Raw genomic sequence first — 16,786 nt, forward strand, 5'->3', positions numbered from 1 at the left:
AAACATAATTAAAATAAGTAATAAGTGTTTTTAAATTTTAAAAAATCTCACGAGATAGAACGAACAGATCAGAAAAGTAAATAAAATAAGATAAAACAGAACTGGAGACAGCCACACTCAAACCAAACTCCGCGCCGTCATGACGTCACACACGACAATACCCTTACGTCACGGGTCAAAACCGACGCGTTGGATCGGACGCTTCTGTCGACCCGGGAAGAGAGCCAAGGGGATCTGCCTCGTGCGTAGAAAACGCGGGCGAGCCGACGCCTTCAACGTTAAGTGAGCTTCAAAATCTGAAACACGCCCCAGGCCCTCCTCAAAAATATCTGGAAAGTCGGATATCAAAGATTCCAATGATTGAAAGGGAATGTCTTCGGAGACCAACTGTATGGAGTCAGCGATAGAAAAACCGAAAGCTTGAAAGGCATCCAGGCCAAAAAGGTTAGCTGAGCTCGCATCACTGACAACAATAAAAGTAATAGGTCGAGTGACTGATTAGTAAGTCACGTCGGTAGTGAATTGACCCAGTCGGGGAATGAACTGTTTACCATCACCGCGTAGACGCCGCTAAACTGGCGCCAACGGGGGCGATCCAAGGTCGGAATAAGTTTGTGCATTCAACAACGAAACTGCAGCGCCCGTATCGACTTGTACTTGTAACCGGCGCGACCGAACCGATACCTCGATAAAGAGTTTGCGTGTCGATGCGTCGGGAGCCTGGCCCGATGAAACTTCCTGAATGTCAACGTCCATGTCCTCTGTACCTGCTTCCTTCGATTCTTTTGAGGCTGAGCGGCAACTTTAGCAATGTGACCTTTTCTATTACATCTGCGACAAACGGCCCAACGCTGGGGGCACTCTGACCGATCATGATTTATATAGCACGACGCACAGGACGGCAACAGGGGCCGGCGGCCGGAATTCTGTTTGCGCGCCGTGCGGGAGCGGCCGTAACGGCCGGATTGTACCGCTCGCACGTCGTCCACCCCTGACAGTGGACGCGGCCACGCCGCCCTGAACTTCCGCGACGTCGCACCACGCTTCCAGCTGTTGACCTGCTGCGTGAGAGACTGCATACGATTGAGCAATGGACAGGACTTCCTCGAGGGAAGGGTTTTCTAACTGCAGGGCCCGTTGCCGGACCTCCCTATCAGGGGCCGAACGAACAATGACGTCGCGTACCATAACGTGGGCGTACGACTCTCGCGACTGCTCCGTGACAAAATGACACTTGCGACTAAGACCGTGCAGGGTAGCGGCCCACTCCCGGTAAGACTGATGGGGCTGTTTCTTGCATTGATAGAACTCGACCCTAGCCGCCACAACATGCGTGCGGCGGCAATAATATGAAGACAGCAATGAACACAATGCGTCAAAAGACAAGGACGAGGGTTCCTGCAACGGCGCTAGCTGCCGCAAAACTTGATACAGCGAGGGAGATATCCAAGACAAGAAGAGAGCACGACATACCTCCGCATCGGCAACATGAAACGCCTGGAAATGCTGCCGAAGGCGATGTTCATATGCGTCCCAATCCTTCGCCGTCCCGTCATACGGGGGAAAGGGAGGAGGGAACGGCGCCGGAGCAGACGGCGTGGAGAGCAACGCCGGAAGCACTTGTTTCATGGTGGCCATGAGTTCCGTCTGCTGCGCAACCAAAACTCGCACCAAATCCTCCATGCCGTGGAGAAGCTGCGAAACCGGAACAACGACGCAACACGCGAAAGAACGACCCTACTCGTCGCCAATTGTGTAGTAACACTGTTCACGTTTACGTCGCACTTCACTTAGCGTAGACCGGGACTGTGTCCTAGTCATGCCCGATGTTAACTGACTGGGCGCGGCCCGTGCTGCCGGAGTTGTTGTTATGCCGGCAGAGGTCGCGTCCGAATTCTCGCGTGCCCTCTGGTGGACGGGACTCTACTTGCGGCAACTACCGTCCGTGACGCGCCGTGCCAATGTGCGCCTCCCGCGATCTTTCTGGTGGCTACTACACATACTTTGGGAGTTTCCAATTTCTTCAACGTCACATTTAGGGGCATCAAGGTAACACCAAATTTTTACACTGATCAGCTGTTATTTTACTACATGAAAGACGTGCAGAGTGTAGTAAATTGGAAAAGTATGTTAATCAATTTAGGGTAAAATACTGTATTAGTAACTCCAAGTGTACAGAGCTGTTTAAAACATTTACAAAATGTTGAACAATGAATGTCAACATATATCAATCCATCATCATTAGGCTAATCTCTGATAACACTGTGTTTACCTATTCATTTTGCTGTAGACAACAGTTTCCTGCCATTTTCACCACTGTCCAAAAACATTCTAACAGCACGTAAGTTATAAATTGCATATTTTGCCTTGATTGAACTGTTATTGCCACACAAAGCCTATGGATTTTTTTTCTTAACTTTCTGTATAAGCATACATCCACTGAACTCATTTAGAAAGTGAATTAGACACTATTACTACAATGTTAATTGTATCAGTGTAACAAGCTAATGTCGAGTGTTGACCCTAGACAATTGATGGCTCTTGCCTATGCATATTTGTAACTGCCAATGGTTCGGAACTTCAGTTACTATTGGCTCATTTAAATAAAGGATCATTCATTATTGTCACAACATTTCACACTTCGAAGTATTGTTTAGTAATACATAGATTGCATTATTTAAGTTAACTTTGACATTAACTCTGACATTATCATGTCCTTTAACACAGATTTTCAGACATATTTCTGCAAAAATTGCATTGTATGTCTGTTCAAAGTCAGCCTTTGAATAAAGCAGAAAATGAAGACTATATGCAAAGTTATAGATTGTATAAAATCATGTTAGCACAGCTAGCAAGATTTTCATTGTCGGCCTGTTCAGTCACGGCCGTCTGTATTATAGGTTCACAGTGTCTGGAAAGGTGAGAAAGTACTCACACGATCTGACAATAGTGACTCTGGTAGCAACCTTCGTTCTGCTCATTGTGTTGTATTACAATAGCTTTCATTTAATTACAGTAATTTACACAAACACCACTTTTGAAGATAACCATCTCTACAACAGGCTTTACAAATTGTTGTTACTTTCACATGAAATACGGTAATCCATACCAGGTGCACAGTATTAGACTGGTACAACCTAGTGTCAGATGTAAAAATTTCTCCTGAAGATGCTCATAATGTAAAGACAATTTCCACCCTATTTCTTACCCAGAACTTCCCTGAGCCAAGTGACCTCCTTGTCACCAACAAGCTGTAGATTTCATGCTTATTGTTCTCTGTTAACAAAGACTGCCAACTTCAGTGTTTTAACTAACACCATGTTACAGGCTTTATTTACCATAATTTTATAATTATTGTCAATAATAAGTCACATATTAGGACACAAATTTCTTTTTAGTGTGGCTTCATGAAAGACTTTGGCTTCCATGTTTTATTTACACCACTGGATTGATCAAAACAAAGAGACAAACCCATGAGCACATTCGTGTGTGTATGCACTCTGCCACTGCTTTTGTGATTATCACAAAGGTAGCGGTTGAGCAATAACACGCTCAAACAAGTTTCCTTTGTTCTGATCATATCCTAGGGTGTAAATAAAATATGGAAGCAAAAGTCTTTTGTGAAACCACATGAAAAAGATATTTGTATCCTACTGTGAGACTTATTATTTATTTATTGTTCTGTGTGACCACATTAAGGAGAAGTCTCCATGGTCTTGGAACGAGTCAATACATGAAATTATAACACGATTGTAGAAACAGATAAAACGAAACATACGAAACATATTCAGGCGACAAGTCGCAAGTTTAAATAAAGAAAATCAACAATGTAACACTGGAATTTGCTTAATTTTTTAACTCTTCCAGGAGCTCCTCGACAGAATAGAAGGAGTGAGCCATGAGGAAACTTTTCAGTTTAGACTTAAAAGTGTTTGGGTTACTGCTAAGATTTTTGAGTTCTTGTGGTAGCTTATTGAAAATGGATGCAGCAGAATACTGCACTCCTTTCTGCACAAGAGTCAAGGAAGTGCATTCCACATGCAGATTTGATTTCTGCCTAGTATTAACTGAGTGAAAGCTGCTAACTCTTAGGAATAAGCTAATATTGCTAACACCAAACGACATTAAAGAAAATATATACAGAGAGGGCAATGTCAAAATATCCAGACTATTGAATAGGGGTCAATAAGAGGTTTTTGAACTTACGCCACACATGGCTCGAACAGCCCGTTTTTGAGCCAAAAATACCCTTTTTGAATCAGAAGAATTACCCCAAAAAATAATACCATATGACATAAGCGTATGAAAATATGCGAAGTAGACTACTTTTCGTGTTGAAATGTCACTTATTTCAGATACTATTCTAATGGTAAATAAAGTAGCATTCAGATTCTGAACAAGATCTTGAACATGGGCTTTCCACAACAGCTTACTATCTATCCGAACGCCTAGGAACTTGAACTGTTCGGTCTCGCTTATAATATGCCCACTCTGTCTGATCAAAATATCAGTTCTTGTTGAATTGTGAGTTAGAAACTGTAAAAACTGAGTCTTACTGTGATTTAGCATCAAATTATTTTCCACAAGCCACGAACTTATTTCATGAACTACATTATTTGATAATGTTTCAATATTACACCCAAGATCCTTCACTACCAAGCTGGTGTCATCAGCAAACAGAAATATTTTTGAATCGCCTGTAATACTAGAAGGCATATCATTTATATAAATAAGAAACAGCAGTGGCCCCAGCACCGACCCTTGGGGAACGCCCCACTTAACAGTGCCCCAATGGGACTGAACATTACTACCACTCTCAATATTGTGGAGAATTACCTTCTGCTTTCTGTTCTTAAATGAAGAGGCGAACCAATTGTAAGCTACTCCCCTTACTCCACAGTGGTCCAACTTCTGCTGTAATATTTTGTGGTCAACACAGTCAAAAGCCTTCGTTAAATCAAAGAAAACACCTAACGTTCACAACCTTTTATTTGATAAAAGAGAATATAGCATTTTCAGTTGTTAAGCCATTTCTAAAACCAAACTGTACATTTGACAGTACATTATGCGAATTTAAATGCTCCAGTAACCTTGTATATACAACCCTCTCAATAACCTTAGCAAACACCAATGGTATAGAAATAGGTCTATAATTGTCAACATTATCCCTGTCTCCCTTTTTATAATGTGGCTTCACTATCGAGTACTTTAATCGGTCAGGAAACCGACCACTCCTAAAGGAAAAGTTGGCTAAGTACTGGGCTAACATACATAGAACAATACTTCAGTATTCCGCTAGATACCCCATCATATCCATGAGAGTTCTTGGTCTTTAATAATTTAATTATTAACTCAATCTTCCTCTTGTCAGTATCATGGAGGAGCATTTCAGGTAACAGTCTCGGAACACTTTTTTCTACGAGCGCTATACGATTCCCTGTTGGGACTAGGTTTCTATTTAGTTCACCTGCTATATTCAGAAAGTGATTATTAAATACTGTACATATATGCGACTTATCAGTAACACGGACATTCCTACTACGCACCGATTCTATATCCTCGACCTGTCTCTGCAGACCAGCCACTTCCGTTACGACTGACCATATGGTTTTAATTTTATCCTGAGACTTAGCTATTCTATCTGCATACCACATACTTTTTGCCTTCCTAATAACTTTTTTAAGCACCTTACAATACTGTTTGTAATGGGCTGCTGCATTTAGATTGCGACTGTTTCTAACGTTTTGATATAATTGCCACTTTGTTCTACAAGATATTCTTATCCCTTTAGTAAGCCACCCAGGCTGTCTGTTTGTGCTAGTACCCTGTTTTGAACGTTCTAACGGAAAGCAACTTTCAAAGAGCACGAGAAAAGTCTTGAGGAAAGCATTATATTTATCGTCTACTGTATCAGCACTATGAACATCTTGCCACTCTTGTTCCTTGATAAGGCTTACAAAGGTCTCTACAGCAACTGGATCAGCTTTCCTAAAAAGTTGATAACTATATTTAACATGTGTTGCAGCACAAAAATCTTTTAGAGTTAAAATTTGTGCATCATGACCTGAAAGGCCATTCACCTTTTTGCTAACAGAATGCCCTTCTAGTAATGAGGAATGAACAAAAATATTGTCAATGGTTGTTCTACTGTTCCCTTGCACTCCCACTGGAAAGAATACGGTTTGCATAAGATTATATGAATTAAGGAGGTCTACCAGCATCATTTTCCTTGCACAGTCACTTATACAATTAATATTGAAGTCACCACATACAACTAACTTTTTGTATTTCCTATAAAGTGAACCAAGAACCTCCTCTAGCTTTAGCAAAAATGTTGTGAAATCGGAGTCTGGGGATCTATAAATAACAACAGTGAGAAGTTTAGCTCCACTAAATTTAACCACACCTGCACAACATTCAAACACCTTTTCGTGCAGTACTTTGAAACATCAATTGACTCAAATGGGATACCGTTTTTCACATACATGGCTACTCCCCCACACCGCAAAGAGCTCCTAGAAAAGCTGCCAGCCAACCTGTAGCATGGTAAAGGAAGCCTCTGAATTATCTCCATAGTTAAGAAGTGTTCAGATATACCAATAATTTCAGAGTCAAAATCTATAAGCAGTTCACTAACTTTATCTCTAATACCTTGTATATTTTGATGAAATATACTAATTCCCTCATTAATCGGATACCTGAGCTTTGTCAAAAGCGGTTTCTTTGTTAGAGAGACTTCCCTTAAGCAGGAATACCTATCAGCTGACTTCAATCTAAAAAAGGTACAGTTCTAACACCCACAACTACCGGAATTTTCCCATGAGTGATCCCACCACCTCCACCTATGCTCTATGCTGTCACCTATAAGCTTTGCCAACCTCCCCTTTCCATACCTGTTGAGGTGCAGGCCATGTCTAGTGAAACCCGTCCTGCTGATAGACTCCACCGACACCACTGAAATGTGACTCATGCCTTCTGTCATCAGCGCACTCCCAAGTCTCATGTTATTACGCCTGACGGCTGTATTAAGATGAGGCCGATCGTGACGCTGAAACAGTTCCACGAAATGCACATTCGTGTTGCAAGTCTGAGTGGCTAGCTTTTCCAGGTCACGATCTACGTCATACTCCCCATCCCTGTCAATACTATTACCAGCCCCACCCACAATCAATACCCGAGCCCCTTTAGTAAAATCCCTACATAACCCCCCTATGTTAACAGTCACCTGAGCCAATCCTGCATTAGGCTTCACAATGCTGATGACCTGGTACTCACTCCCCAACACTTCCTGCAACTGCTGGCCTATACCTCTACCATGAGAACTACCTACCAGCAGAACCTTCTTCTTTCTCTTAGACTTTGCAACTGTCCTAGCCACCGTAACTGCTGAGGTCTGCTGCATACTTCCTACATCTACAGCTACTAGAGATTCCTCTCCATGAGACTCTGACAGTTGGTCATATCTATTACAAACACCAATAGTAAAACTATCTGAAAATCTCCTTCTCCTAGCAGATCTCTTGCCAACAGCCAGCTCCCATTCCCCAACCCCCTTCTCCCTCCTCATTGTATCTAGCTCCTCCTGTGCATTTTTCAACTGCACCTGAAGGTCACAGATCTTACACTCCTGCTCCTCTATCAACTTACTCTTGCTACATAACCTGCAGTTCCAGGAAAGGATCTCACAAGACTGCCCACTGGCTTCCCCACTGCATTCCCCCCACTGAAAATACTTCGAACAAGTCTCACACCGCAATCCACTACTCACGAACCTATGGAAAAGCCCACACTTCTCACTCATGGTAAAATTTTACAGCTATTGAAACAAGAAAACAACTTTATCTAAGTTCCGCTACTACAATAATAAGATGTTAAAAACCGACTACAATAATCACAAACTTGCTCTACAAGGGAAGTAACTACTATTATAGACAGTATTAATCAACAACAAATGAGAATATAACAAAATACTAACACAGAAAGAAAATCAAACATCTAATGACACAGTAACAAAACTGAAAGCAGTTCGCAAAAATTTCTTCTGAAATTATTTCACCAGAAAACACCAAGAACACCGGTTGAAGACTACTGAAGTTCCTAAATAAACTGCTATACACAAACAATTAATTAGTACTTAGCTTTTCATGCACCGCTACAGCTGCAACTGGTCAGTGCGGAATGTAAACACGGGTAAGAGGTTAAGTTGCTCGATACGAAACACTCCAAATATCAGGTCACAACACAAGAAAGGCAGAGGTGAATGAAGAAATCACTAATAAGTCACTTATATAGTAAATATTATCACAAAAACCATTAAAATATATATCTGAAACCTAAAAATATATGAAAACTTAGAGAGCGATCTAACACAATTGATAGTCATTTAAAAATTATGGTAAATAAAACTTGTCCCATAATATTAGTTAAAACACTATCAGCAGTCTTCGTAAACGGAGAACAATAGGCAAAAAATCTACAGTTTCTTGGTGACAAGGTCACTTGGCTCAGGAATGTCCTTGATGAGAATGAGGACAGAAACTGTGTTTACATTACAGAGCATCTTGAGGAGAAATGTTTACATCTGACGTCCATCTTCAAAAATTGTGTTTATTTGTATAAATGACAATGAAATTAAAGTAAAGCTTTGTAACACAATGCAAAGAGCTGAATGAAGGCTGCTACTACAGTCATTACCATCAGATCGTTAATTGCTGCAACTGGACACAGAAGACAGTCGACAGGAGGTGTTCCGAATCATGCCAACATGTCACAAAAAGAGCTAGGCAAAAACGCCTCTTGCCACTAAAAAATAAAAAATGATAACTGCATATTTTAATTAATAATTTTGAAACAAACTGTGTCGTTAGATTAAAGTTCACTGACTACTTCTTTGAAGCCAACAAGGGAACTGTAGTTCTAGCCCGGCCGGTGTGGCCGTGCCGTTCTAGGCGCTTCAGTCTGGAACCGCGTGACCGCTACGGTTGCAGGTTCGAATCCTGCCTCGGGCATGGATGTGTGTGATGTCCTTAGGTTATTTAGGTTTAAGTAGTTCTGATTTCTAGGGGACTGATGACCACAGATGTTAAGTCCCATAGTGCTCAGAGCCATTTGAACCATTTGTAGTTCTAGCAATGATCCCAAGGAACTGGAACTATACTGGTAAAAATAAGCAAAACAAATACTAGTGTAAAAGTCACATTGTGTAGTAACTTGAATTAGTGCTACGAGTGAAATGATTAGAAATGACAGGAAATGTAGTTCCATGGAAGAAATTATCAAAATTAATAATAGAGTGCCTCAATGGAGTGCTACAGGCTGTTACCATTTGCGACAAACATAAATGATCTACTGGATAAAATTGGAAGCTCCATGAGACTGTTGTTCATGGGTGACCCTGTTGTACAGAGGGAAGTTGCAATTTCAGAAAACAGTAATGAAACACAGGGTGAAGCACATGCTTGGTGTATAAAGTGGCAGTTAAACCTCAATTTAAATAAATTTAACATATTGCAAAGAGATAGGCAGACATACCTAATTACTGCACAATCATACTACTACAGATAACTGGAAACATTAACCACCTTAAAAACAGACAAACAGTAAGAGGAATGACTACATAAAACTAGATGGAAAACCAAATGCCAGAAAGTGATCAATTGGAAGAACCTGAAGAAAATGTTATTCACACACATAAGAAGTAGCCAACACATTTATACTTTGGCTAATTCTTTATTATTTCTCATTAGTCTGGTACTATTAGCAGCTAGATATAATAGAAAATTTCAAATTAAGAACAGTGTGTTTCACTATAGTTTGTTTAGTACACAAGAGCCTGACAATTCGCACCAAATTCCTGTAGCAGGCACTACAACATAGGTCCCGATCATTATGACAAAGTTTACAGTTGAAACCCCGAGATCCAATGTTTGAACACGAGCCAAGAAACACATTAGGTCCTAACCCACAGTCCCTCAAACATATTTCACAATGAAAGGAAAAAATTCAAAGCACCTGAAACTCATAAAAGTCAGTCCTCGGATTTTTAACTGTCGCTTATCACTTACAGCAATGTTCGTTGATGTGAAGAATGCCAATTTGTACCATGGTTCAGAATCCATGTTAAACTGTATGTACTCCTACAAGTGCTTGTATTTAGGCAGTGCAAAGTTTGGGGCAGAGCAATGGTGTACTACTTCCAACAGGACCATGCCTAGTAAAGTAGTTTTGTGATTTCAGGTTGATAACAGCTTTACTTTTATGAAAATATAATTATATTGGTTCATTTGTAAGCATCATACCTAATACTAACCAACATACTAACAACAGAATGACGTTCACAACACAGAAACCTGCTGTGTGATGCATATGGTTGAAGGGTGACTGTCCTGAAGTACGACTTCTACACTGGGACATTAGGAAAGTAGGGATGGACTGTAAAGTAGTTAGATGTCCTTTCTTTAGGAGAATTACAAAGTAGTTGGGTATACTTTATTTAAGAGAAGGCCGTACATCAGAAAGGAGGAAGCTATGGTGATGGAAAGCATACGAAAATGTAGTGTGGGGTGAGAGAATGGAGTGAATGTGTAAAGCCAAAATAAAAGACTTTACCATCAAGTTCAAAATAAGGCCTCACTGGCCTAGTTCGCTTTACAACATTTCACGCGCACTCATTCTTTTCCCCCTAAATAAAGAACATGTAGTTCCAAAACTTAGAACTGTTACTTTATACTGCAACTTTTTTTTATCCACAGTACTACAGGGTGTATACGTGGACAAGGAAAAAAATTCCCAGATTTTTCCTGGATTTCCTGGTTAAAAATACACTTTCTCCCGGAAGAAAACACACTTTTTCTGCGTTATTAAGTGACAGCATATTTTCCCTCGGAACTGTAAAACTTATCAATCCCTTGAATGGTTATGTTTTTATACACGGATGTAGAATTCCCCGGCACTTTAGAAAATGAAACTCAGGGAAGAAAACCCCTTTTGGAAAGATTTTTGATGTTCAGCAACATGTACGGTGCATATTTTCGTATTACGAAAGTATAAATTCGAATTCCACCAAACAATGCATGTTACTTTCCAAACCATTGTAATCGAGATTGAGATGCGCTTTTCTAAGCCAGTCATAGCTCATGTCACGTGATGCCGCCAGTCAATGACAGCAGTTATTCGGACCACAGGACACGTGACGCAGTCAGCTAATAGCAACATCACTGTTAAGTAGCGTGTATACACAAACAGGAAAAGTTAATGTTTTAAATTAATATACATAGTGTTGCTACAAGAAAAGAAAAGCTTTCACACATAATATTGGTCTCTAAGATTAATAAGCTGCAAGAGAAGCTAAGCTTTCACATATAATGTTGATCTTCATTGCACATGTTGCACTTCAACATATATCAGACAAATGAGCCAGTAAAATTTTTAGCCGAGTCCAGTGACTTGTCCTCGAAGTTTTCCACAAATAAATTAGCTACCGCAGAGGGGAGAGAGCTTCCCGTAGCACTACATCAATTTGCTCATAAAAACGACATGAATGTCTGATCTTCTGGGTTTGAAGTGGCTAGTCATCAAACATTATGTGATTTAAGAAATTCATCGTACGTTCTTGCACATAGTTCAGCTTGCGTAAAAGAAAGTTTACTTTGAAAGTAACGCTTTTCTAACCACCAGTCGCAATATTTTCTCGTGACCTGTTACAAGTAGGTTCGTTTCAGTAGTCGTCAGAGAGCGCCCGATAACAGACGCCCCCGCGTTTTGGCAGCTGCTATGATGCAGGAAGCCTGTATGTACGTACGTGTAAAACATTAAAAGATCTTACATTATGTCACAAAAGAAACAAGCCATCAGAGGATGCTCCAAGAGCATCGGAATTTCGTGAACCACACTAAAATGGCACATTTGAAGGGTATACTTAAAGAGCACATTCGTATATCCAGATTCCCAATGAAGTAGGCCTCGATCTGGTATTAAACTTTTCAGTATGGGTTTCGGGATGTAAATTTTCTTGGAGTACGAGTACTGTATCAACTCATTTTTGATTCTTTATTATGGCATAATGCCATCGTGCTAGAAGATGAAAACGTGCACTTAAAATGCAGCGAGCAGTTGAAATTAGCCAATAGTGTAGAACTAAAAACTTCGTTTCAAACACATTGACTGCCATAGCGTAAAAAGGTTAATAAAAACCGAATTTCTTTAGCAAACTGACAAAAATAACTTCATTGTTCTACAAGGCGATTAATGCATGACTGTCAGAAAAGTGGAAATACAATAAAATCTGAAACTAATAACATATTAGCCTTCCGTAATTATGTGAATGTATTTCAATTCACTTGATAGTTCCCGGCCGCAGAAATCCGTTTTGTTTTCATTTGAAGTGAGAGCAGTAAACGAAGAGGAAACAGCAAAATCACTAAATGTAAACACGGGTCACGTGGAGACTACACACTTCCCCACTATAACTCAGACTGCTCTACGCATCAGCCCTGGATCTACGATATTTTTGAACCAGGGCAATACTAAGATAGTGGCATCCACCCCCTCCCATCCCCCTCTCTCAAGTATTTGAGATACGACGTCAAAAATTTTAAAAAAATTGAGTTTTCAATGATATCTTCCTTTTGTAGTGCACATCTTTCTGGAGAGTCTAATACATAAAACATACATATTCGAGGATATGCAAGACATGTTATTTGGTCTTAAGTGTGCCAGAGTGCAGTGCCACCCTCTTCACGCAGCATTCTTCTATGACTTGTCACTGTATTTCGCTCCGTGGAATTGAAACATTTATATTTCGTACTGGATGCCATCAAACTATATTCACGACAGTGGAAATTAAAATGTCCTGTGGTGCCTCTAGCAAGACAGTACACATTTCTTCAATCCTTAGCTCCTAGCATTCTATTCTTTCTAATCTTGCTACAGCTTTACATGGCGTGCTTTCCTTTCTGCGAAAGAATCTGTTACCTCATCAAAGTTTGTCAAACATTTTGCTACATGAAAAATCTAAATATCGTTGTCTAATACTGTGTAAGCTATCAATACAAGCATTACCCAAGACTGGTATGGCTTCTTGATCTGATTACGTCTATTTTGTCACTGTCTGCTAGATAAAACAAAATAGGCCTTTCTAACACTGCCGAAATTGTAACACACACCAGATAAACGAGACTGTTTTGGCACAAATGGTCATTTTTATAACACGACAGAATATAATTCACAAAGACCGATATAAAATGCCTATTAGGCCTACTACAAGCAAAGAGCTTTATGTTAGAAAACAGTTTCACATTTCATTCATACGCTCGTTTCTCGAGCAGGAGATCGAAAAGTAGTAGTACGAGATTTTTATAAATATTTGGAAGCGTCATTTTATTCTCTAATTTCTGTGATGTCAGTGTTTCTTCTCCTTCCTCGTTCTGACAAACAATCTTGTCATGACTAATTCTGGAACTATTCCTGCCTTTGTCAAAACTGATTCGCTGGTTAACTTCACTAACCCTGCCAGAATCACTGGTTTACTTATCCCTGATTATTCTCCAGTTAGGTGTTGTTCTGTTCGTACAAACTTTACTAATGTAGCGATCTGGACAAAGATTTTCTGAGAAAATTTCATTTTCTTGGATACACCAAGAAGATAATGCGTAATCTTTCTTACCTGTTATTCCTGTTAGTTGTTTATTTCTACTCTGGTAGTCTGAATCTATGGTTTTCCCTAGTAATTATAACAACGCTGATCATCCGCAAACCCAATCAACAACATAATCAGAAAGGGTTTGGCGTTCGCTCGTTCGGCTTTACTCCGCTCAGCTCATATAGCCTGGTCCCCTTTTGCCTGCAGGAAAGTCTATTTCTAGATGCGACTAAGATTACTCTGATAGACATCACATACACTATGCATGCATTCAAAAATCAACTTATGATTCATTCAGAAATCAACTTACAGAGTGTGTTCAAAATCCAACAAGGATGCGTTTCAAAATCGTACGAATAATCGATAGACCAACGTGCGCTGGATGCTAGGAGCTTTGTGAAACAAGGTTTTTTTCTCCTCAAGAATATGAGTGCTTTTGAGCTTCCTTCCTTCCTTGAATCATTTATCAGAAACTTTAGGTTTCAGGCTGTGTCTATCCTGAACAGATGTAAAACATATTCACTGTTTCCTTACTGACTCCATCAGCTGTTCATTAGAACTGTATAACTCTTTTCTTCCTTGTTTATTTCACCCAGGTTATTGTGTTCATTATTTCTGTAACTATTTGTGTTTAAGATGTTTGTGTGCCAACTACGGCCCAAAAAATTTACATTTTGTAACATAAATTAATTTCTGACACCATTAACCAGCTAACATAAATAGATTATTTCATCTTTTCTTTTTTGACTATTAGATTCATGCTTTTTAGTGATTAAATATTACAACAGATAAATCGAAATAATGAAAAGCACATGGGCACAAATTCGCAGTGTATGTGACAGAAATAAAGAAATTTAAAAAAATATTCAAACTAATTAACTGAATAAAAATGATGCTCAAAGTACTTGTGATGAAGAGAAACGGAGTAGGTAGAATCTTCCAGGACTCAATACCGACAACCTTCAACATAACACCTTAATGTGTTACCTGTGGGGCACCCCTCTCCAGTATCTTCAGGCTTTAACGTTTATTGAGACATTCTTTTTTTTGTCAATTATTCCCAAAAGGTAGCTCACCTGGGTGAAGGGCTGCATGGTGTGAAACTTGGGGACCTAACTTATACAACCATGTAAGTGTTTAAAAATCAGTTCCACCACTGGGGTTCTATATTTTTAAGATGGGTAAAAGAAATTGTCTGTGATCTTGTTGGTATAATGATTTTGGGACACCAAGAAAAATCTAAAGGAGAATACCTGGACCAGAAGGAAACCTCATTAATGAAGCACAACAATATTTAAAAATCAGATTAAGTAGATTCTTACTTGCAAGTATAATCAAGCACTTCTACGAGGTGCATTCAAGTTCTAAGGCCTCCGATTTCTTCTCTCCGGACTGGAAAGAGATAGGAACATGCGCATTGTTTTAAAATGAGGCCGCGTTCATTGTCAATACGTCCCAGAGATGGCAGCACCGTATGGCAGATGGAATTTTACTGCCAGCGGCAAGAATGAGAACTGTTTTAAATACTTAACATGGCGACATTTTCCTTACTTGAACAGCGTGCAATCATTCGTTTTCTGAATTTGTGTGGTGTGAAACCAATTGAAATTCATCGACAGTTGAAGGAGACATGTGGTGATGGAGTTATGGATGTGTCGAAAGTGCGTTCGTGGGTGCGACAGTTTAATGAAGGCAGAACATTGTGTGACAACAAACCAAAACAACCTCGGGCTCGCACAAGCCGGTCTGACGACATGATCGAGAAAGTGGAGAGAATTGTTTTGGGAGATCGCTGAATGACTGTTGAACAGATCGCATCCAGAGTTGGCATTTCTGTGGGTTCTGTGCACACAATCCTGCATGACGACCTGAAAATGCGAAAAGTGTCATTCAGGTGGGTGCCACGAATGCTGACGGACGACCAAATGGCTGCCCGTGTGGCATGTTGCTAAGCAATGTCGACGCGCAATGACAGCATGAATGGGACTTTCTTTTCGTCGGTTGTGACAATGGATGAGACGTGGATGCCATTTTTCAATCCAGAAACAAAGCGCTAGTCAGCTCAATGGAAGCACACAGATTCACCGCCACCAAAAAAATTTCGGTTAACCGCCAGTGCTGCAAAAATGATGGTGTCCATGTTCTGGGACAGCGAGGGCGTAATCCTTACCCATTGCGTTCCAAAGGGCACTACGGTAACAGGTGCATCCTACGAAAATGTTTTGATGAACAAATTCCTTCCTCCACTGCAACAAAAACATCCTGGAAGGGATGCGCGTGTGCTGTTTCACCAAGACAACGCACCCGCACATAGAGCTAACGTTACGCAACAGTTTCTTCGTGATAACAACTTTGAAGTGATTCCTCATGCTCCCTACTCACCTGACCTGGCTCCTAGTGACTTGTGGCTTTTTCCAACAATGAAAGACACTCTCCGTGGCCGCACATTCACCAGCCGTGCTGCTATTGCCTCAGCGATTTTCCAGTGGTCAAAACAGACTCGGAAAAATATGTACGTCTGCAGGGCGATTACGTCAAGAAGTAACGCCAGTTTCATCGATTTCGGCGTGAGTAGTTAATAAGAAAAAAAAATCGGAGGCCGTAGAACTTGAATGCACCTCGTATAACAGATGACTTTTACTTTAATAACAGAGACACTATAAACGGCAACAACAATCAGTGTTAATCTGCTAATGATCACTGAAATTCAAACCTGGTTTTCAATATATGCTTCACATGCATAGCACCAGACTGAAATGTCAGAAAAACTGAGTGTGATTGGGTGTGACATTTCCATACCGTGCTCCACCATATGCCCATTTACATATCGGCCACAGTGAACCTGAGAAAATAAAAGAGCTTTACAATTTCCTTGAAGATGAACAGAGGTATATAGTACTGAATGAAATGGACAAAGTCACTTCATTACTTATTACGTTATTTGAAAATTTTTACAAGTTAATGCCACAGAATATTATTTCTACAATAAATCATCATAATCATTACCAGTGTACACTTTAATAAGAGTTTTCATTAGATAATGTGCCTTTTAAGTTCTCCTACCTCACTTTTGATACAGTATTCTACATGCAGTGAGCTGTATAATGATGCTTGTAAATATGGCACATTTATTTGCTGCTACTCACC

The 16,786-nt window shown here is 40.1% G+C and overlaps 1 protein-coding gene across 6 annotated transcripts in view; it reads right to left on the reverse strand.

The window, feature by feature from the left end:
* The window catches only part of LOC124802797 (histone deacetylase 6), a 345,030-nt gene that overhangs the window by 14,249 nt on the left and 313,995 nt on the right, over nt 1-16,786 (reverse strand). For all 6 annotated transcript variants that reach the window (XM_047263842.1, XM_047263812.1, XM_047263803.1 and 3 more), the window contains one exon: nt 16,353-16,481. In XM_047263842.1, the coding sequence (XP_047119798.1) occupies nt 16,353-16,481 (129 nt within the window). The remainder of the gene's footprint in view (nt 1-16,352; nt 16,482-16,786) is intronic.

This window comes from Schistocerca piceifrons, chromosome 1, assembly GCF_021461385.2.
Source record: "Schistocerca piceifrons isolate TAMUIC-IGC-003096 chromosome 1, iqSchPice1.1, whole genome shotgun sequence".
Classification (NCBI taxonomy): Eukaryota; Metazoa; Arthropoda; class Insecta; order Orthoptera; family Acrididae; genus Schistocerca; species Schistocerca piceifrons.